General features: G+C 37.8%; 1 protein-coding gene across 1 annotated transcript in view; it reads left to right on the forward strand.

Annotated features, from left to right (window-relative positions):
- Positions 1-23,799, forward strand: part of ADGRG6 (adhesion G protein-coupled receptor G6) — a 110,865-nt gene that overhangs the window by 46,506 nt on the left and 40,560 nt on the right. The window contains exons 4-8 of the mRNA XM_066546899.1: positions 1,717-2,337; positions 6,664-6,732; positions 16,980-17,065; positions 18,448-18,500; positions 18,581-18,634. Of these exons, the coding sequence (XP_066402996.1) occupies positions 1,717-2,337; positions 6,664-6,732; positions 16,980-17,065; positions 18,448-18,500; positions 18,581-18,634 (883 nt within the window). The remainder of the gene's footprint in view (positions 1-1,716; positions 2,338-6,663; positions 6,733-16,979; positions 17,066-18,447; positions 18,501-18,580; positions 18,635-23,799) is intronic.

Raw genomic sequence — 23,799 nt, forward strand, 5'->3', positions numbered from 1 at the left:
CTGGAACACTTTCCATGTTACGTAAAGGAGCTTGCAGTATAATTAACCCGCTAAAAAAATGCCCCTGTTTTCAATGGAGAGTTGAACGCATTTTCTATCTATAAAATTGTTACAGCATGCTTTTTCCCTTGGGAAAAAAAATAAATCTATGAAGTAAATCCAGTAACTATAAAAGCCCAGTATTTTTCTCTCTTCCCTCCTATTATGCAGTTGCTGGGTTGGCAGATAATGCGCAATGCTTTATGTTATTTTACTATGTAATATATTGGTCAAATTATGTTCTTATGTATATCCAAATATGGTAGTTTGGAGCTCAGAGTCTTTGCAAGCAGCTGGCAGAGAATTTGCAGTACCACAGACAACACAGAATCCTTATACACCATGTATCTGTGTCTTTTCCTGGGTATGGCGTGACAGTCACCCTTCCCTCAGGTCTCACACTCTCATGTTTGAAAGGGTTTTATTTCAATCTGAGAAGAGAATAGGTGTCGTAATTAGTATCTCATGACATCACTGATAAATCCCAGAGGAGACTGGGAATTAACTACTGTGGCAGTTATTCTTCATGTTCTGCAAGAAACAGTTTCATTTCCAGCATATACACTGTGAAAACGTGTAAGAGGTAGTAGACATTTGCAGGAGATACGGGTCTGAGGCAGAACTGAGGAGTCAGAAGTAAAACTGAGGGCTGTTGCATTCTGTACCAGACACCTTTGCATGAATGGTAACCAGAAACTTTTCTGAGGAGAAATTTGCTGTAAGAGTTTTGCTGCCATAAATGTGACAATAAAACTGAGCATAGTGATATTCTCTTTTGAAAAATAATGTTCTCTGAAATATAGTGAACAGAATTTTCATTCATTTACTCATGGAGAAAAAGTATGTCATGTGATACTTTCTTGTTTAGTGGTTGTAATTTTGCCCATGCAAATGAGTATACATAACAACAATTAAAGCAATTCTGCCTATATACCCTTACAGCAATATATAAATTGCTGTAGGACTAGAAATTTCTAGACACTTGTGCAAAGTCCAAAACTGCTGATCCAACTGTTAGTAAATAGGGAACAGCTTGGATAGAAATATTCATAAGCACACAATTTCAGTATTCGACCAGAAAGCTGCTGGGGACAAAATGAGAAGATGCCTAATGCTGTGCAGAAATTCCCATTAGCTGAATTCAGCAACAAAAGGCTTCAGTTTGCCAAGGAATGTAATGGGGCCTTTCTTCTATTGCGATATTTAAAAGAAGGAAGGCCCAAACTTCACTGGTGTAATGCATGCAGACAACTAATTAAAATAATATATTTTAAAAGCACGTCATACTGTGTTTTTCAAATAACTGGTTTATTCCATTGCTTAATGCATCCTTACTAGATGAATGAGAAGTAATTTTTATTAAATGAGCTGAAGCAGAGTTGGAGGTCAGTAGGTAATATGTCCTAATATTGCTCTTAAACAACTTAGGGGGTTGTTAACTCGGTGTTACACAGGATTCTCTGTGCCATTGAAAGGATTGCTGCATATTTTCAGCTGAGTTCACTCCCAAGTCAAATTCCCCTTGGTGTGTGCTGCTGGTGTATTACAGTGATAAAAACGACCTGATGAATGTTTGATTTAATGAATGTTACTTTAACCCCTGCTGCCAGTCTGCCTTTATTCCTATATGATGAAATTTTTTTTTTTGATAGTTTACACATCTGCTCTTGGTTCTAGTTGCCGTGTCCCTGAGGAATCAGAAAGTCATCATTCCCCAGGTTCCTGACATTGATGCTGTGTCTGTGGCAGAGACCGTCTCAGTGCCAGAGCTCAGACAGTTTACACTGTGCTTTGAGGCAACCAAGGGCAACAGTGATGACAACGACGACTGGAAGGTTTTCTCCTACACTGATGCATTGTTGAGAGAGCTCTTCAGCTTCGGGAAGACCACAAAAGGCCATTTTCTGTCCATCTCAGGCACACAGTGCATCCTTAAGAATGCATTGCCCCGAAATGCAGAGTTTTTCACAGGAACCTTTCAACAGCTGTGTGTTGTATGGGACAGCTTCTCGGGCACTATAGGTATATATGCCAAAAACACCTATCACGTGGTGGACTGTCCAGAGATCTATGACAAAGTTATCCCTGGAAATGGGAGGCTGGTGCTGGGCTCCAACAGCAATGAAGTGAGCTCTCTAAATGGGGACATTTACAACTTCCGCCTCTGGAATTTCACCATGAATGCGCAAACACTGGCCAACCTCAGCTGCGATGTGAAAGGAAACATTGTAGACTGGGAAAATGAATTCTGGAGTATTCCAACTTCAGCGCTGAAAGCAGAAAACAATTTGAGTTGTGGTGAGTATGCCTTGCCAAAACTTTTTTGCTTATCCTCCCCCCCACACTTCTGTATTGTGCTGAACATACCACATACCAAGATAGAAAAAAATGAGAGCATTCCCATGAAAGAAAAATAGCAAGCTCTTACCTTTATTAGAGTTTAGCTCAACTCTTACCATAAACAGAGGCTTTGAAAGGGTATGGAGTTGAGTCCTTAAAGGAAAAGGACAACTCCCCTAAGTTTATTGAGCTACATGAAATGATCTGCAGATCAAAGATTTCCTAAACACTCCATATTGGCTCATTCAAAAAGGGAATAATGGCGAGTACCTACTAGCCTCAGATAAGATTACTGTGGTCTCTGGAGAAAAAAATGTATGTTAGCTAATTAATTACTAAATGTTTTTGAACCTGCCCTTTGGCCCTTTGACTAGCCAGTGGAGCCCATGCTAGCCTCATGCTGTATATGCAGAGGCAGCAAAAGCATTGACAAAAGCAGTGCAGAGGTGACAGGAAGCTAGAATAAAATATGAAATTAGAAGAGATGGACAGGAAGGAAGAGTTAGAGATAAAAATCATGATATTTTTTCTTCATGATGACATATTATCAGTCCTTTTTTAGCTGGTACTTACTGAAGGTGTTTTTTCCTGGAGATTACTCCAGAAGATAAATATCAATACATTTAACAACCTATTCTCATTTTATGTCTCAGACACTTGATTCACATAAATGTCCTGGAGTGTTTTTTGTACATTTGATAGAGCATCTGTCAGCATTCTGAGAATCCTTAGTTTAGAAGAGAAGCTGCCATCGCTAAGGCATTCTAGCTTCTGTATCTAGTAGTTCTTGAGGGATTAAGGTGGCTAAAAAAGCTGCCTTACTTGCTTTATTGTACTCATATCAAAGTGGGTGATGCTCAATCACAGCTAGAACTACTAAGAAAGATCTTAACATGCCTCTGCTAAAAAAAATTAAGCAACACCTCTATGAAACCCCAAGCAACTAGGTACCTTTGCTTTTCTACCAGAACAAAGAAAAGGCTGATCTGACCATGAGTGATGAACAAAAACATTTTTTCTGGATAATGTTGTGGAGGTTTTTTTTTGACAAAAAAAACCCTGTTTCTATTTCATTTGTATAAACTGACCTGATAGAGAATAACTTCCCAGAAAATCATGCTATGAGGCAACTGACTCACTAGCCAGTCTTTTTCTTTCCTTGACATGAAATCACCCTCTATGATACAGGCTTTCCTGAGCCATAGTATTCCTGAAAGAAAATTCTGGGTGCAGAGCCATTTCAAAGATCATTACTAATCCCAGAGATGAAATTGTTAGAATTGTCTTCCATTCCTCCTCTCAAGTAAAAGCCTTCTTTGTAAAATCAGCCTTCAACAGGAGAGTTGATGAGTCAGGCTATCAACCATGAATAAACCACTGACATTGGGGAGCTGACTCTGATTAGGCTTCATTTAAAAGCAGTGAAAGGATTTATGCAGAAAAGAGTTTTTCACACAGCTCCAGTAATGCTTCACCAGGAAGTGGCCTGTAACTTAAAAAAAGCCCAAGCATTTAGCAGTGATCTCAACATATCTTTGCCTGAACAGTGCTTACATTTTCAAGGGGTATTATTTTTATAGTTTTTCAGACAAAACTTTTACAAGTAGATTTATGGGGCATAAAACACCAGCAAATTGTTTCAGATAATCTTTTCATAGTTTTGCCTTTTATTAGTTTATTCCTCAGACTAATGTTTTCACAGCTGTGCAGTTGTGGTGGGGTGTTTGCATAAGACTTGACAGAATTATGGTTTTATTGCCATACTTTTGTGCAGATGGCATGTAAAGGTATGCATACACAGCCTAGGTATCCAGATTATCTTAAAACAAGTAACCTAGGTAATGATAGAAGTATGGCTACTGCCCACCAGTTCAGAGTTCGGTGCCGGCAAACTGAGGAGCATTTAATCAACTTCTGGTTCTGATTCTGAAGTCTGCACTGGCCAGAGCTATAGCAGGATAGGATCTACTCATTTTAAAGGTAACATGGCCACATATCTGTCCATGCCTGCAATTGTTTGTTTTTTCATGTGCATTTCATGGGTTCTTCATTCCCAAAGGCCAAAGGAATCCTTAATTTTGCTCTCAGATTTAACTCAGTGTGGGATGTGTCTGACTTAGGCAGCTGGCCAATGTTTCAGGCTAAGATAATTGCCCTCAGTGCTGTTTATGAATAGTAGAATCAAAAAGGCTATTCCACAGGTCAGTGCATCGCATGCTGGAAAGATGTCTCAGTGAAGTCAAAGTTCTTTTGCTGTGGGAGCGCCTGTTCCTCTCCACTGGCTATAAAGTCTAGCATGACAAGCAGAAATGGATGTCTGAGTTTTAGACATTTGAACTGAGATGTATCACACAATGTGTCTGTAATACGGGTTCATGGGGTCACAAATCCTGTCAGCAAATCTGCTCCAGAATGGGTTCCTGTCTTCATGGGTACACAGCTCCTGCCAGGAGTCTTCTCCAGTTCCAGTTTTCCATGGAGCAACAGCCTCCTTCAGGCATCCCCCTGCTCTAGCATGTGGTGGCTGCAGGTGGATCTCTGCTCCACCACGGACTTCATGGGCTGCAGAGGCACAGCTGCTTCCCCATGGTCTGCTCCATGGGCTGCAGGGGAATCTGAGCTCAGGCACCTGGAGCACCTCCTGCCCCTCCTTCCTCACTGGCCTTGGTGTCTGTGGGATTTTGCTCTGACACATCCTCACTCCTCTCTTGGCTGCAATTGCTGTTGGGCAATAACTTTTCCCCCTTTTAAAATCCATTATCCCAGAGGCACTACCATTGCTGCTTACAGGCTCAGCCTTGGCCAATGCATCCATCTTGGAGCCGGCTGGCATTGGCTCCATTGAACATAGGGAAAGAGTCTGTGAGAATCTTCTCAGAGAACTTCCCCTGGTACTTCCTTGCTGCCAAACACTTGCCATGCAAAATCAATGCAATAGTCTTCTGACTTAAATGTTTTGTAAATTTGGATTTGATTTTTTTTTAGTTTCACCAAATAAAATCACAATCTTTTTTAAAATACTCAGTGAAGAAAATATGAACACCCACAGTATTTCCATCCAACTCCCAGGTCATCTTTCTCTGTTACATGACAAGGGTAAAACAGAGTAGGTTTTGATATTGACTGTTTAATATTGACAAAATTATTTTGGGAGAAAAAACCCACCTCATGGAGGGTATAGTACACTTATTTAGAACATCCTTCCTGGAGTTCATAAGAATTGTACTGAGAAAGTGAATTTGCCTCTCTCTCTTAATCCATTAAAAAAAATCAGTGAAATTTAATATTTGTTGTTTTAATTACACTCTATATTTGTTGGCAACACATGTAATGTTATCTGGGTCATGATACAATTTCTGTGTCAAAGCTCCACGCTTCATTTGTTCTTGCATCATAGGAAATATTTTCTTAGCTAGCTTTACAAGCCGATGGGTGGTGGCTGTTTAATTTTGTGGAAGGATAGTGTGTTTCATGAGAGAATCTCATTGACTCAATATGATTCTGAAGTGGCAAAGCAAAAGCCAAAAGGGCAAAACTCCTAGCGGGTTCACATTTTGCCAGAGCTCTATGGTCCCATTGTGTTCAACACAGTGTGCAAAGGCAGCTGTATCTGCAGCTGAACCTCTGGGATACGTGGAGTGTAATTAATGCAGTTCCACCAGTTCTTTTTCTGTAGCCATTCTTGGGTGCCCTGGTTTTGTCTCCAGATCATCATCAAAGTGTAATGCTTGTTGTTATGAATAATTCTGTAGAGGTACAGACTTATAACATTATCTGTTTATAAGTCATGCATACCAGCATAATAATCACACCCTTGCCCAGGGCAGAGGAGCAAGTTTAATCACCTTTTATCTGGCTGGTGTCTGTCCCAGGCAGATTACTCACAAGTGTGTGCTGGGTAGCCTGTGCTGCAGCAGCAGAGCGTGGTCACTCCTCCAAGGCACACGTTGTTATGAAAATCACATAAATCCCGTGGCCATACTGACCCCTTTGCTTAAACCCATTTCACAGAGCACACACAAGCTGCATTCCTTTAATGTGATGTTATTCAGTGAAAGCTGAGAAAACTGCGGGAGGATATGTGAGTGACTTGCGAGTCAGCAGGGTTTTCAAGGATTCCTGAGCTGCAACAGATACTGAAAACTTGTAAGTCTTATAGGCAAATGGCAGTGTCAGTTTTGCAACTGAGAGAAATTAGGAAGAGGAATGTGTCGCTGTGAGATATAATGTGTTTTAGGCCCAGTAACTAACCCTTTCTAAATTATTTTATTTCTCCTTTTAAAGGCTCATATCTAATTCCCTCTTCTTCAATTGAACCAACCAGTTGTGCAAACCTAGGAAGCCTTTGCCAAGGTAAGAAACCCAGATCCTTTCCACAGTTTCATCTTCGGGAAATCTTTATTTGCCTAAGGGTTTTATTCCATTTCTTTTTTATTATTGTTTATAAGAGGGTGAGTGGCAATAAAAAATAGCAAGGAAAGGAATTCTTTAGTCTCATCAAGTATGTGGGTGTCCTGTTCGTACAATATGTGGAAAAAATGTGATCACTCCCATGATAATACATTTTCCAAATAGTCTCAATTATTTCAAAGCTGAATTAACTGACTGCTTTCATTTCTTTCTCCACTTCTTTTCCTCCTGCAGAGTAAGGAGGAAATTTTCACAGTAAAATATTTTCACAGTGAAATATTAACCAGTATAAGTAGTAGGTAAATCTGTAAAAAAAAAAAAAAAAAAAAAAAAAAGTAAATAAAGGAACTAGCTTTTTTTTTTAGTAAGATATTTTATTTTGAGGCTAGATACCTTGAGATTAGCAAGTATAAGAAAATTACCATCAGACTGAAAAATTCAGCAGCTTTTAGAGAAAGAAACACATGCTACAGCACTTAGTGATGGATTAGTAATGAAAAAATGACCATATATAAAAATTCATTATGTGTTTTTAAAGGTCAGCTCAGTTGAATGCAAGGAATAGGTGAATCCTATAGATTTCCATGTCACATGAATCAATGGGCATGCAAGGATGGTTCTGCTCAGATGCTGAATTTCCATAAAACGTTAACCCATTTCCACGATGCCTTCATGAACCCCGGCCTTACAATGTGTTGGCATGCTATGTTAAACTTTAATTACAGCAGCAACTGCACCAAAAATATCTAGCTTTGTAACCTCTTTCCAGGTGAATGGTGGAAGAAAGAGACAGGAGAAAATAAAATATAAGAGGAGAACAAGAAGTCTTAGAACTCTTTCAAAATCAATATTTTAAAGTAAATCAGATTTGGCTTAAAAGTAAAAGGGGAAATGCACTCTACTTGGAAAGCAAGTAAGACATCTATGTCAGTTTTCAGTGTACTTTTCCCAGATTTTCCTGAGGTAATTTGGTTCAGGTTCTTGGAACATATTGTACTTGTCTCCTTAGGGAAAGTGAAATGCCATTAATGTCCATAATCAGATTTTAAACAGTAATTTTCAGGCATCATATTCACAAAGCAGAGTACAATATAAATACTGCAACTCAAATAGTTTGGGTAAATGAGGCATCCACAATTATTCAATATTAGTCTTTTTGTATGTAAAGGGTATCGCTGTATAAATATCCTTGTCCATTCTTTTGGAATATCTCTGAGTGTTTTTGTCCATTAAAATAGTATGGTATGGAAGGGAGAAAATATCTTTCATAACATCAGTGAATGTGGCTGCAGAAATGGACACATTTTCAGCCGAACAAGCCTGCTTTTCTAAAAACCTCATCCTTTGTCCCAGCTTTATTAACTTGTCTGGTAGATATTGCCTCTGATAAAAGATGCTGCCTTTCAAACTTGCCTTCGTAACTTCTTAGACCATCAATAAAGACTTCAATAAAGACTATGAGTATTTTCATGAAGGTAATACTCTTTCCTTCTCTAAAAAGTATTTGGTAAAGTGTCTGTTGTGTTCAGTTTGTCACTTTGGAATAAAATGCCAGATCAGATTTATCCCTCTGAGCACCATCATAATTATTTTCATAATAATGAAAATCATAAAAATATGTCTCTCAAAGTTTCAGACTTTGTCTAAACTGAGAGGCCAGTTTGGATTCCTTTGTTTGTTGGGTGTTGTGCAATAACATTAAAATAGTTTGTGGATGCCAGGTTATGTCAGCTATGTCTGATGAAAGAACTGATTTCTCCATTATGCTCAGTAAACATTTTGGTCATTAGATGCCTCCTTCAGCAGCACTGGCTGTACGACACAATCTGTAAGAAACTTTGTAAATTATTCCTCAGACAATAGCTCTGAAGTTTCATGGAAGAGCTTTTTTTTTATATGTCAAGGTGTTACTTCATATGCCTACTTTCCCAGTTAGAATCTGTTTGTTCCAATGTCCAGCTTTTCCTTCTCTTTCTAATTTTTTTAAAACCTGAACATGAACCCGCTCCCTAAGCTGTGACAAGTTTGTGAATTTTGGACTCAAAAGCTAGATAAATCAACCTAGCAAAACATAAAAGAATGTGATTTTTTGTCCAAAATATAACTGCTTAAACTTCCTAGGTTGATTCTTCCAAAATCTTCCAAAGCCATGTAACACTGGGAGATTTTACCATACCAACCTTCAGATTTTAAATAAGGGTTTTCAGGAAAAAAATCTATCAGTGAATGGACTTGCATTCCATGGGAGTTATTGAACAAAACTAAATTATTTTCCAAACCATTATTTGAATATTTAGTGGTGTGATCTTTGAATTCTTCTAGCACATATACCCTCTGAGTCCATCGTGGGGGAAATTTGCAGGTTTGGCTCCTCCTTCTAATTTTGGAAAGTGTTCAGCTGGTTCTCCAGGATTTTGTGGAGTGACTCCTGTTGGTGTCAGTGGGAAGAGTGGAGCTGAGTTTCTACATAAAGCTTTCAAAATAGGTATTTTACTTCACCTGTTCCAAGCCTGATCTCAATTCTCTTCATTGTTTTGAGTTCAGTGGAGTTAATTGAATCCTTACATGAGTGTTTTAGTTTCTCATTTGTTTGTCATATTCAGTCTTTGAGGAGGGGCAAAGATTCTTTTCACAAGCAGCATTCTAAGTGCACGCATCTTAGAACTTCCCCATTTTCTGGTCTTTACACAACCAAGGCTCTAATGAGAGGATTTTGAGTTTATGAAAGGAGTGCAGGACTGATCCTGCAAAATTTACACTGGCAAAATTCCCACTGAAGTGAGTGCAAGTAAGGATTGCAGGACTGGGGCCTCAGTTCATATCTATTCATCACTTTGTACAGAAAAAAATAATGTGTTTTTTTAACATTTATGGCATTGTGTGTAGATGGTTTCATTTTACATTGTCTTGCATTGTTCCCATTTTGTCTTACCTTATTAACATTCATATTTCATTCAAGTTCACCTCTTTCTCATCTTTATTACCAGCTACTGTAAATGCTACTACTCCTACACCACCCACTGTCACCACTAACATGCCCGATACTAATAGAAACGATAAGCCAAACAATGGTAAGAAATCCTGTGTTACATTTTTCCTTGTACTGTGTCTAAAGAAAATTTGTTGTATTTTTAGGTGTGTTTTTCCTACCATCATAATGTCAAGGGTCATGTCTCAGTTCTGATCTCATTTACACCGAATAAATCAGGATTAAATCTCTGGACCATGTCAGAATGGTGTAAATGAGAACAGAACCAAACTCAGTGTTTATTTGTTTCGTGTTTACCTGGGTCTTCTGTGAAAGGGACTAACTTTGTGTCACCCACTGCATTTAAGGATGCAAAGAACAAGGGAAGGGAGAGGGATGTTTGGAAACGGTCCAAAAAGAACCGTGCTGTTGAAGGCTTTCAAGGCTGCAGATTGTCAGACATTGTGCAGCTCCTGCCTGTGCAGCCAGGGTGGTAGTAGGCTCGGATTGCCTGTTCCTCACTAGTTCCTCGCCGTTCCTCAGGCGCAGGAGCCAAGTGGAACCATTCCTATGGAGCAAAGCCACTTCCACTGAGTCAACAGAAATCTTTCCACTGACTTAAAGAAGAGCTGGATTGGACTTTACTAGGGAAAATGTTGACAGTATCAGATATCGTTTACTTTTCATTTAGAAAGATTAAGGGAAAAAATAAGGTAGTAAATGAACCTATTATTAGCACAGGAATAAAGCCAGGATTTCTTTTAAAGCTTTCTCAAATTCTGTGATATCACTGTCTCCTAAAGACTGAGCATCATTTTGTGAAGTGCTGCTAAAATATTTATTGGTTTGTTAAAGCGGGTTGTTAAACACAGAGATAGATTTTGCCAATTTTCATCACAGGCTTAAATGTATATTTTTTTAAGATTTATTTTTTCAGTGTACTCCACAGAAATAAATTTGAATCTGGGTGGGGTTTGTGGTTTGGTTTTTGGGTTGCTCTTTTTTTTGGTTGGGTGTTTTTTTTTTCCCCAATCCATCAGTTGTTACTGCAGGATTTAAAACTCTTGAAGTATTTTTTCTCTTGGCAGATATTTATTGTACGCTGGCAATCAGGCAGTGCAGTGCATAATGTGAAAGAATTTATCTGAATCCAGACTGTTTGGTTTTAATAAGCTGTAGAAGTAAGAAGAAAATATTGAAAATTTCTTCCAAGTAGTGTTTGCTTCTTCTTTGTGGAGCCACTCACAAGTGTTCACCATAAGCAGTTAATTCTGTTTTTTTTAATGACAGAATGAACTCAATCTTATTAATAGTATGAATAAAAAATTGACAATTAAGTCCTTTGTCTAGCTTTGAAAGTCCAGAGAAAAAGTAGGAGGACTATGAAAATAAGCCAAGTTCACTTATGGTAGAAGCAAATTAAACTTTCACTCAGCTAACAGGCATCATTTTCCACTCTTGGTAAGTTGATTTTTAGACCAAGAACAGAGAGTTAAGTTACATATATTTTCTTTAATCCATTAACTATGTGGCTTGCTACACACAGACCTGCAGGAATTCAGACTTCCTGCAACAGTTATCTTCAGAATGAAGAGAAATTCACCTGAATTTTCCCATTCACGACCACAGAGGCAGCAAGAATCTAAGATAGAAGGGATCAAAACAATAGGAATTATCTCAACCCCAATTATTTGGCCAGTGAAGCAAAGGTCCCTGAATTTCAGTAAAAATTCAGCAGATGATAACCCAGAGAGAAAAAGCCCATACAGCTTGTTCCTTCCAACTTTGTCCACACCATCTTCTTCTGAGGAGACCAGCAACAAAACTTTGTCTGCCTATACAGAAAACATCAGCCTAGGTTATACTGTAATGAATCAGTTGCCGAACGAAAATATTTTGAATTATTCTAGAAGTCCATTCCATGGTACTTCTGGTGCAGCTGATGCAGCTACAGAGCTGCTTGTGAATGCAGCAGTTCCTCTTCTTCACAGCAGAAATCCCAATGCAGAGCTAGCAAGAACTTTGGCAAGTAGGCTCCATCTTTCTGACTCTGAGCCACCGTTCCACTCTCCTGTTAGCAGCAGCAGCAGCACTGCTTATGAACACAAAAAAGGAGCTCTGTGGACTTCATCCTCCAACAGCGACACAAGCAATTTCATGCATACAAGCAATGTCTTGGAGCCTGTGAACTGGTGGAATGAGCCTGTATTTCATCATCATATCACCTCTGATATTCAAGGCAGACATCATTTTCTTTCTAGCATGTCTGTACCACCTACAGAGAAGCCACCATTCCAAAAAAGTAGGTTAGATTTGCTAGACTTGACACCTGAAAATTTTTACCTGGAAATGATAGAAGGCAGTGCTGACAGGAAAACGTTTTCTACACTATCAGCAAACAGTGACTTTCAGTTTAGAAAATCTGTGCACATTAAGGACCATCACTCAGGAGGCGTTACAAATTTAACCTCTGTGGATATTCTACATGCAAAACCAACAAGTTTTTTTCAGAACATGAAAAAATCATACACAAAATTTATGCATGACAGCCAACTGACAAATTCAGTCCGAGGACACAGTAGAGAAGTATTAAAATTTTCATCATTTCTGGTAGAACCAGGCTGGACAAGCTCAGCATTTAAGCATGTTGTAACAACCCTGGCTGTTTATCAACAGCTGTTGACTGACACATATTTGAAAAGTGACAGCATATTTATAATTAGTAGTAATTACTGGTCTCATTATTTACAGCATTCATTATATTTTCAAAATCCAAGTGAGACCCTCACGAATGGAGCACTGGAGAACAATTTGGACGCATTTCATGGTAGTAATGAAAATGAAGAGTCAGCTTTTTCCATATTGGAGCCAGAGAACATGAATCCAGTTGCTGACTCCTGGGACTCAGATTATTTGGATTTTCCAACAAAATATGTAGATATATCCCCCTCTTTAAGAGCAAGTTTCTGGACTGTTTCCCATCACTTGAAAGAAGCATCTCAATTGTTTTCTGGGGAGCCATCAGAAAATTTCTGGCTCTCATTTAATAAACAGCTTTCTTCCCCAACAGAGAGGCTGCTGTCCATTAGTTTACATGCTAACTCTGACAGTATCTCTGAACAAACATCTGCCATTAGATTTTTAGGTCACAGAGCTGAAGAAATTAATTTTTCTAGTCATGTATCAATTTTGGAAACGCAAATCTTTAGTTCATTTATTCCAGGCTTTTCAAAGAGAATTTCAGAAAGTAATGGTTGGTCAATATCACAATTGCAGTCAACAATGAGCTTTGCAAACCTAACTGTGACTTCCAACAGTGAATTTTATTTTGATTTTCCTTTTCCTTCCCTGGAAGCACCTTCCATTCAATCCTCTGTATGGGCACAGGTAAGCCCTTTTGATCAGGTACTTGAAAACTCTGCAGATAGTTTGCACATGCAAATTCAAACTGACATAGTAAGTGATCAAACTGACATGACTTTCCTAAACAATAGGCATCAGCCTCTTCCTGTCTTGCCAACATATTCAGGAACTCAGCCTTCTGGTTCAAGGGATAGCCAAGCTCCTTTCTTGATCAGTACATCTGGGACTCAGGTTACTTGGAGAGTTAAGAGTTCAACAAGCAGTACAAGAACACACAAAACACAGCAGTCTCAAAGTCTTCTGGAGAATGATGCTATAACAAATACCATCGATAAACCAAGTAAAGTTCAAAAAGATGCAGGTATTTTTTTAAAAAGCGTCAGTTCAATGAGTTCTGAATTTTTTTCAGTGTCTTTGGAATTAAGGCAATTTCTTCATTCAGAGTCCGAATTCAGAGACAGCGTAACTCCTAACACCTATTCCACACCTCCACTCCCACAAAGTTTTCAGAATCATCTTCACACAATTTCTCCAAGCTTGTTCCCTCAGTGGGATGTCGAAGAGTTAAACTTGCCAACAACAGAAACACCGAGAAATTATCCAACTGTTTTAGGACAAAAGTCCATTGAAAATCAAGCAGACAGTCCAAAATACTCTCTCTGGGCAGTAGAACAAGAAATCATTGACAATGATAAAGACATAAGGGATTTTGCTGTTCTGACATCAACAAACATACTGAGGCTTTCTGAATGGAATTCAGAGGGGGAGGTGTATGGACCCTTTAGCTGGAGCAGAGAAGCAATATCTATCATTACTGCTAAAGCCTCGGCTTTTGAAAATGCTGATTATGAACATCTTGCAAATCTCTCTTCTGTTCTGGAGTCATCAAGACCTGCAATAATGAATGATGTGGTACCTTTGTCATCTTCCTATAGCACAGTTTTTATTCAGCACAAAGAGACCATCTTGACAGGCACTCTGACAAGAGCTGCAGCAGCCATCCATCACTCTCTCCAAACATCACTTTCTTCTGTGACATACCATGAGTCATCAGTTTCAGCCCAAGTTTATTCCTTGGCCAATTTACCATCTGGGACAAGCCAAAACAGCACCTCTTATCCACCACTGAAACAACTTACTAGCTCTGCTGCAGTCCTTTTGCCTTGTTTGTGTGACTTCTTCACTGAGCTGGGCTGCCTGTGTCGACCTGAGTTCCAATACAGTATGTCAAGCTGTTAAATTAGATGTAGAAAAAACCCCAGATCATCTTATCTATTAGATATTCAGTCTGTAGAGTGAATGTAGAAGTAGCTGTCTTTTGTCCTTTAGATGTAGGATCATTTAGCATATGAAGATGTTTTGGAATAATAATATAATTACAGTAGAAGGGAATTTGTAATATCTTAGTGATAGTAAATGTCATTAATGTGTGATTTCTCATAATTGTGTTCTTCTCTAAGACAGCTCTCATGAGACTGTGAGGATAATCTACTGGTTTCCATGTATTTTATATGACTTAATGACAATTTATTTTTTGGGAGTATATGAATGTTTTTTACTGACATATTTTTGAGGATTTTACTTTCAAAAATAGAAGATTTTTCAAAACTAAGTGTTTGAATAATTTTCCTATTAGAATTCTTTAAAATACTCACATTTGATTGATCATTATATTTTTGTAGTTGGTGGTGGGTGTAGGAGCATTTTTTCCAGGCTATTTTTTCCTGTTTTTTCAAATTTTCTTGGCTACTTTTCACCAATTTTATATTATCTTTTTTTTTTTTGTTTTCATTCAGCATTTTGGGGAGGGATTTCAACTGTTTAATTTGAAGAGGGATAAATAAGTTTTAGTTTTTACTATCTACTTTACAGTCTCCTGAGAGTATTTTAAAATGCAGATTACTTCTTGTTCTTTTTTTTTGGCCTCATTAAAACATGCTTTGGGTCACCATCTGGGGGAGATCTTAAACCTATCGCCTAGTTTGTAGTTACTGTGTATGATTTTTAAAATACTTTGCATATTCCTATATTAAGGTGATTTTATCACTATACATAATTATCTAAGATTATAATTAGATATATAATTACATATGAGTTTTTAAGTATCTAAGTATCTAATGCACATTTTCAGTATGTATGTATCTGTATGGCACATATAAAAGTTACATTATAGATTTAAAATTGAATATGTGTTTAAACAGAGATAAAAACACACAAAGGACATCTAGGTATCGCCAGTGTTTTCAATTTGCCCAAAGTCCAAATTTCTACTTCCAAAGATATAATTTTTAATCTTGTTTTTTTAAACTATCACTAATAATAAAGTACATTTTCAGATTAAACTTTGCACCAAATTTGTGTGCCTCCTCAGGAGAGTTAAAAAAGACAGTAAATCAAAACAAAGTTTGTTCTGCTCATATCATAAATTTAATCATAGCTTACCAAAGAAGGTGTCTAGTAAACCATCTTCTTTACTGTTTATTGTAAAGGAATTTTTTTACCAATCTTAATATTCATATAATTAATTCCATATTGTAAAGAAAGAACAATTCTCCAACCATTTCATGAATAGTAACCAATGCATGCACACTTAAATTGGAAAATACTCATGTCAAATTTTTTCCAGGTGCCTTTACTTCAAGCTCTTGTACAGTAATTATCTATGAAGTTGTAAAATTACGACATTTGCTCTACTTAGAATAAAAGGTCTTTTATTTAGTTTCCAAAAGATAGAGCAATTCCTTTTCAATCTGAGACAGAAAGGGATTTCTGTATAATTATTTTCATGTCCTGCTCTGTCCTATGTAGTGTCTCTGTAAGATTTACATAAGATTATATAAATGCATGCATCTGTGATCAAGACCCACAGCCTTGGTAACAGCCCAAAACCAAGCAATGCCACAAATGCACATAAATGCAAGTGAATTGATCCAGAAGTTCTTAAACCTCCCCCACATCCTGGGAACTTTCACCCAACTAGAGCTTACAGAATATTTAGTAGCTTAATGAAAAAAAATAGGCTTGTGGAAAGTACAGACTTTTAACACAGAGCATAACTATGAAATGAATTGATGTTATTTATTAGATGTGAAATCTTGTAATGCTGCCTACCCACTCATGAGCTTAAAGAGACTTTATATTTACACTGTGCCATTTCAAAACAGTTTTCTGAAAATAAAATTGCACCAAGCCAAGTGTTACACATTTTGTGACTGAAAGATGGTTTGTTCAGCTGCCAGTTTTGTAAAGCTAATATGGGTTCTTCTACTGTCTGGCCATTGCCAGGCCCCAGAGCAAGCCTGTACTTTGGAAACAAGAGCTCTATATCCCTTCTCACACCTAATTCTGTCCTCGGTACCTTGCTACATTTAATTGATGAGCTTTATTTGCTCTCACAATATTTAAACTCCAATCTGCAGTGGTTCAATTCTGGAACATATAACAATATTATAACAATATGCCTAGGAGCAGAATTTATCTGTGTTTACAGACTTCATTAATTATAATAGTTGTTAAAATTCCTGACGCTGTCATGAACTTAATTTTACACACCACATTAGAGGCATATGCAAAATGCTATTCAGATGTATGTTGTCAGTGAGTTTCCATGTCACTTTTCAAGTGCCTCTGAAAATATGGAGGGGAAAGGAATTCTTGTCAAAATCAACAGGACTAGCAAGAATGGGCCCAAACCTGCAGGGCTTATTCATTTCAGAGATTAAATGCCAACGAGAGTGTGAGGTGGCCTTGTACCTAGGGTTCAGCACAATTTTTATATTAATCATGAAGCTAAAATCTCATTATTAAAAAGCTACATTTGCTCAGTTTCTGACATTATGGTGCTGTTTTTAATGGACAGGTGGGCTATTCTACAGGATATCAATAGTTGTCTCTAGTTCCAACCCCAACTCAGTGGCAAAAGTACATGATGTCGTTGCAGAATGGGTAAGTTAAGTTTTCTTTCCTATGTGATTTCATATATGAATCTGTCCCATCACTGTTATCAGTTGGGAAAAAAAAAGAAAAAAGAGACTACCAAAAAACCTCTTCACATGTGTTCTCCAAATATCTTTCTTTTATTTATTTGTGCAGTAATAAATTCAGGTCTAGCTGGGGCTCTTCAGCACTATGGATTAAATTTAAAATGTCTGCATGATACTAGCTAGCTTCCTAAGAAATGTAGATAGTAAGTGAGATTTTGGCAAGTATGGAGAAATCAGAATTGTCCACAAAAAGAGGTACATGTCTGGGTTCAAACATCACTATACAGGACAAAAACTTTCTCCCCAAGTGCTAATATGGTTTTGAAGCTATATTATGGCTGAAATCATAGAAACACCCGGCAGTGTTGATTTGTGTGAAGCAATAAACTTTTCCAATTTATCCTTATGTTTGCTACATCAAAAGGTTTCTGCCATAAGTCAGCTGCTGAGGTATCTAGTAGTCCCTGGTTTTTCAGCCCATTTTAGCAGATATAAGCTTGTCTCTGGGTGAGGGATTTTTGATGTTGTTGCCTCTAGAAGTTCTTCTTGTCTGAATATTCTCTGTCCTTTTTGGCAGTTCACACAGTCCCACTCACACAGTTTGTAAAACCTTTATACCAACTACTAGCGTGAATATACAACATCATTAAATATAACAACTATTCTTTTTTTTTTTCATTTAAAAAACCTGGAGATTTCAGCTATCAGAAGCTAAGGAACCCATAAATCCGAATATATATATATATATATATATATATATATATATAAAATAATCTACAGAACAGAATTGCAGTCATGCACACCTGCCGAGGCTGTTCCCTTAGCAGCAGTATCCAGGCAAAGTACATAGGTGCCTGAGCCAAAGAAACTAGAAAGGTGTAAGAGCATGCAAAGGTGTCTCTTGGAGGAAAACAGAGCAGCTGTTGAACATTCAGAATAAAGAGTACAAAGGTCTGAAAAGAACATCATTGTAAGTTTGAAGACTTTCAGGTGAAGATTTAGCCAATAGCTTTTTCAGTAAATCTGTTCTATTCAAAGTGTATAAATCTGAGGATTTAAGATGTGGAAAAGCGGGAGAGAAGGAAAAGGTCAGGATCCTGTGCACTCACCTGTTCACTCTGTCATGACCTCATGCAGATTTCCTCCTGTCCAAAAAAAAGCCGCATCTCTCACTATCAGTTGTACAACAGTCACCTCACTGAAAAGTGAGTGTTCTCGTTGCTTTGCAAAACTGAAGGGGATTTCTCAAGGGGCAGAAGGGTGAAATTCTAACACAGCTTTAAGCAACAAAGAGCCCCATTAACATCTCACCATTCATGTGATCAATGTCTTCCTGTTTTTCAGCTGAACCGTACTTTCCAGAACTGGAATTACACTGTGTATGTCGTCAATATCAGGTAAATTAAGGAGAAAGATATTTATGCCGTATTCCTTTGGAGAATTATTCCACCCTAATTAATGTCTATTTCTTTTATAGCATCCACCCTGCCTCCATAAGAGAGGGAGCAAGACAAAAAAGAAGTATTAAAAGGTAATATTTTGAAAGACATTTTCTCAATAAAGGCAACAGCTGCTTTTGCAAGTGGCTTTACAACAGGCTTTATTGTCTATTATTGGATTTGTTGTCTATTATTTGGCAGACACTGCAGGTCTCTAAATACATGACTGCTGGCAATCTCAGTGTTCTGAAGGCTCTTAGAAACCTAATAGTGGTTATCATGTTTGTTTTGGTTTAAACCTATCACACTTTAAACCCTAACAGATAATTTGTTCAGAACTCAGGTTTCATCTGTCACAAAACTGAATTGATACAGGATATTTAAGTTGTACAACACACCCAGCTTTCTTTAGCAACAAGCAACGGTACACTGGTATCTGTCCACTGTCTCTGCATTTGTTCTCTTGAACCAGACACTCTTGAGTTAATAGACATCTTACTAGATGGAAAACATTGAAAAATCATGCTAGAATTGAAAGCTAAACGAGTGTGAGTTAAACTATTTACCATATGCTCTCATTTCCTGACTACTGCTGGGCTTGGAGGCGCTGGAGTTGGAACGACCTCAAAGGCAGCCAGAGAAAGTGAGATGGGTCAACCCCCTGAAAATTTGGACTCCATGGGCTTCTTTGAAAGCAGCAGGCTGATTTCTGAGGGATGTCTGGAGAGGGAGGGAATCTTAGGACCTAATTAAGGAGAGGAAACCAAAATATAATTAGTCTTCTGAGGATGGGGCAATAAGTGGGTATGGGATGTATGTGTTTGAAGTGTAGGCAAAAATCCTGTTAAGAATTTTAACTGCTGACTCTTGAGAACTGCCATGATAATATCATTTTAATATCAGACCAATATTCCCAATTTACCATCAGGAAGTAGTTAGTGGTGCTTCTAGTTTGCAAGAGTTTGCCTAGACATGAAAATATCTGTAGCAAGGTAGTATCTCCTTCCCACATAGCCACAGCAGAAAGACAGCTTTTATTGGCAAAACCTTTTAACTGGTACACTGTAAGCCCAGTCTCTGAATGGGCTATTTTGCTGCTTGACCTACATTTACAGTAGGGTGTAGTGATGTGGGTAGGATTTTTTTTCACACTTCTAAATGATATGGTTATGCCAGCAAGGCCTTTCAAGTGGAGACCACACCTCGGGTCTTACCAACAATCTAAGACTACTGAGGAATGTAAAGCTTTCCCATCCTTATTCCTGTATCTTTTTATGAGTCTAGCAGCTGAGCTGTACACCTGATTTCTTCTTGTCTCACTTTCCCCCCATCCTGACCTCTGTTTTTTTTTCTTCTCTCTAGTCTACTCAAAAAGAAACATTGAAGAAACAGAAACTATTTTAGTAATTTCCTTTCCTTTCCTTTCCTTTCCTTTCCTTTCCTTTCCTTTCCTTTCCTTTCCTTTCCTTTCCTTTCCTTTCCTTTCCTTTCCTTTCCTTTCCTTTCCTTTCCTTTCCTTTCCTTTCCTTTCCTTTCCTTTCCTTTCCTTTCCTTTCCTTTCCTTTCCTTTCCTTTCCTTTCCTTTCCTTTCCTCCCCTCCCCTCCCCTCCCCTCCCCTCCCTTCCCTTCCCTTCCCTTCCCTTCCCTTCCCTTCCCTTCCCTTCCCTTCCCTTCCCTTCCCTTCCCTTCCCTTCCCTTCCCTTCCCTTCCCTTCCCTTCCCTTCCCTTCCCTTCCCTTCCCTTCCCTTCCCTTCCCTTCCCTTCCCTTCCCTTCCCTTCCCTTCCCTTCCCTTCCCTTCCCTTCCCTTCCCTTCCCTTCCCTTCCCCTTTCCCTCCCTTCATGACATACAGTGAATATGCCACTAAATTACTTCTCATTATGTATTACTCTTATGGGGAAGTAGCCCCATCTCTATTTCTTTTGTTCATTATACGTAATTTCAGAGGCAATGGAATAATATGTCATTTTTCAAGCAAGGCCTCGTCTAATGAGAAACTAGTCTTCTCATGGGCTCTAGCGCAATTTGTGTCAAGGTCAAATGGCATTTTTTCATCATTCTGAATAATTTAGTATAAATGCTGGTCATGTCACACCAAATTTTAATGTTCTCCAAATAATCAGGAGTGTCATGCTGTGAATGTCATGTTAAGAAAACAAAACAAAACAAAATAAAACAAAATAAAAAGACAAGTCAGGATCCTGCTCAGCCTAGAAATGCAGATGGGATAAAGCAAGGTTATTTAAAAATTTAAGTGAGGTACATGATACATGACTAAAAAAAATTACATTTTTTACACACTGTGTATGTACTCACACATATATAGAAATATATGTACACATGATTTTCTGCCTTTTTTCATATAGCTTTCATGTCTTGAACACATTTTCATGCATCATTTACCTCTTACAGAAGAAACATTTGAAAAAAATTGGTTGAAGCATCTTTAGGTTTTCTGTGTATATATCTGTGATTGTACATCCCTCCCTTCTGAAACCAAAAAAGGATTAGCTTCCCAGTAGTCTTCAGTGTTCCTGGGTTTAGTTACTGGTTCCTTGCTTCTCTGAGGCTCACACATCTGTTTCTGAATTTTGTGGGGAAGAAATACGTTGAAATTTTGAAGATCCATAAAGCAAACCTTTTTTCCTACTGCTTCCGGATAATTCTTGTCAAGATTCTTTGTTAGACTTTCCTTGAATTTTTCCTGGATAGGATTCTTAGGAAACCCTATAAGATGCTAGGGTCACACTTGAGAGTGTAGAAGATTAGCAGTATAGAGGGTAGAAATTCTAAATACCTGGTGGAAGTAATGGTAATTCCTGACTGCCTAGGGGATTCACTGAAATGTTATGGCTGAATTCTTGAATGTAACTCACTCACAGTGTGATTTCATGCAGTTACTATTAATTTAATGCTCCTATAAATTTTTTCTGCGGAAAGTTGCCCAAATATTTTCTTATTTCTTCTTTTGGATAGTCAAGGATAAGTCTGTTGCAGTCTTAGACATTCTATTACTTCCCTTAGTTTTTAAGTACTTCTTGTTCTATTTACCTTCATGTTCATCTAAACAGAAATTCACTCCACAGTTAAAATTTAAGACTTAACAGAGAAATATTATGGCCTTAACTTTATCTTTTACAGAAGTGAATATTTTGGTCTTAACTCTTAACTCACTAAGCCTTATTTCTCTTTTCTGAATTTTCTACAAGATCATAGCCTTCTTTTTTCCAAGGCAGTATAAGAATTCTTAAAATTGTTCTTTGAGAAGGTTTTTCCTCTCTTTACATGAATTCATATTCTTGTAATTCAGATCACATATTTTTTGCATATGTATTGGATTAGTATTTTATACAGCAGTTTAAAAAAACCCCAAAACCAACAAAACAACATCCCCAAGCCTGTTCTATGCATTTTGCTTTGCTCCACCCGTATTTACCACACTGCTTCCTCATCAAGGAAGATCCATAAAGCTGAGAGAGCTGAGATCCATAAAGCTGGGAGAGCTGTCACTCTCCCCACCTAGTGTTCTTGCATGTGAAAGAGGAAAAATCGTTAGTGAGAATGATTCAGAGAAGAAATAGTAGCTGGAAGTGGGAGGTAGGAAGCTGGCTTTTTTTGTCACATTAAAAATAGGTGTTTTCCGAAAAAAATATTTTAACCTACTGCATTCTGGAGAAGAGCAAAACAAAACAAAATTATTGAAGTGGATTGTTGCTCTTTCATTGCTGTGTTGTATGAGCTGCAGAAATCCAAAGTACACCATGCTTGCTAGGTGTTTATGTGCCCAGTGTGTGCCCAGAGTCCAAAAGTGCATATTATTATCAGCACCTCTAATACTGTGACATCTCTGGATGACAGCAGTATGTATCAAGCTAATACTTTGGTAAATTATTAACTACTTTAATAGACAGAGTCTTATAAAAGCTATATTTGACTTTATGTCAACGTTCAATTTTTCCCCTGGTTGTACAGTTTCTGCCTCTTAATGAAAGGGCAGCTGTTCAAAATAGACAGGAGATCAGCATGAGCTATGGATATAGCTATTTCTTTGTCCCCATTAAGTTTGCACAAACCTTTGAAAATTAAACCAATTTGTGGATTTTATCCAAGTGAACCAATTTTGTAGATAAACTATAAATGTGTTTGTTTCTTTCATTAATTCTTTGCCTTTTATGACTCTGCAACTTTGTCAAAACTTCCTGTGACTGTTGCTGCTGCTTTTCTCAGAAAAGTCCTACTGATCCTAGGTTTTGTCAGATGACTACATAGGGCTGCCTCACAGTAGGGGAAATGGTCTTTATTAAAGAGTTCAGCTCCCTTGCTTCTCCTTTCTTCTCTTATTTTGCAAGCAGTTTTGAGAATTCAGGCCCTAATTAATTTATGAATTTTTCTCCACTTAACATACAGTAAGTTTATGCTTGTTCCAATATCACTGCTTGATTGTCATAATTTTGGCCTATTTCCAGTGTTGGGTTGCTCCTTCTATGGGAAACGTTATTAATGTTAGTACTGTTAAACATCTCATCCAAATTAAAAACCACAGTGGTAGCCATCTGCGTAAAAACTACTAAATCTAAACAGAAATCCCTTGTCTTGGAAATGAAAATAGAGAGGAAAGCAGTTAATCAGAGCTATCCATGCCCAGTCTTGCTCTTTTGAAGTCTGTGGGAGTTTTGCCACCAATGTTAGTGAGGCATATTCAGGCTCCTGCATGCTGTGTTCTTGGGTCTTGTTTTGCTTAATGGAAAGTGTAATGCACTTGGATAAAATGTTAATTAGATTGTGTAATAGTTTTAGACAAGAGGTAGCAATACTAGAACAGCATAACTTTTGGTTCTCTAGTCCTAAGTAAAGTACTGGGCTTTTTGCATTCTTTGTAGATTACTTCTATTTATTTTTTATTAAATAACTTTGCTATTCTTGTTATAAATGAATATATCTGTGATGTCTGTTCCTATTTCAAAAGTTTTCTGGGTTTCTACCGGTGAGGTTTTATGAAGGATTTGGACCTGGCCCTCCTCTACTCCACACAACTTCAACTTCAGTGTTACTGAAGGTAGTAAGGGACAGTCTTAACTCGGGCTGAGAAATATTTTAAAATGCTGCATGACATGTGTATTATATGTAATATTTCTGTTTGAAAAACCAACCAAAAAAGAACAAGTGAAAATCCTCAGGTTTCTCCACAGTGCCCCGTTGGCATCTTTTGTCCATGACCTGTGAAGAAAGCCTTCATCACAGATTCAAGAATTTGGGAT

Source organism: Molothrus aeneus, chromosome 3 (assembly GCF_037042795.1).
Source record: "Molothrus aeneus isolate 106 chromosome 3, BPBGC_Maene_1.0, whole genome shotgun sequence".
Lineage (NCBI taxonomy): Eukaryota > Metazoa > Chordata > Aves > Passeriformes > Icteridae > Molothrus > Molothrus aeneus.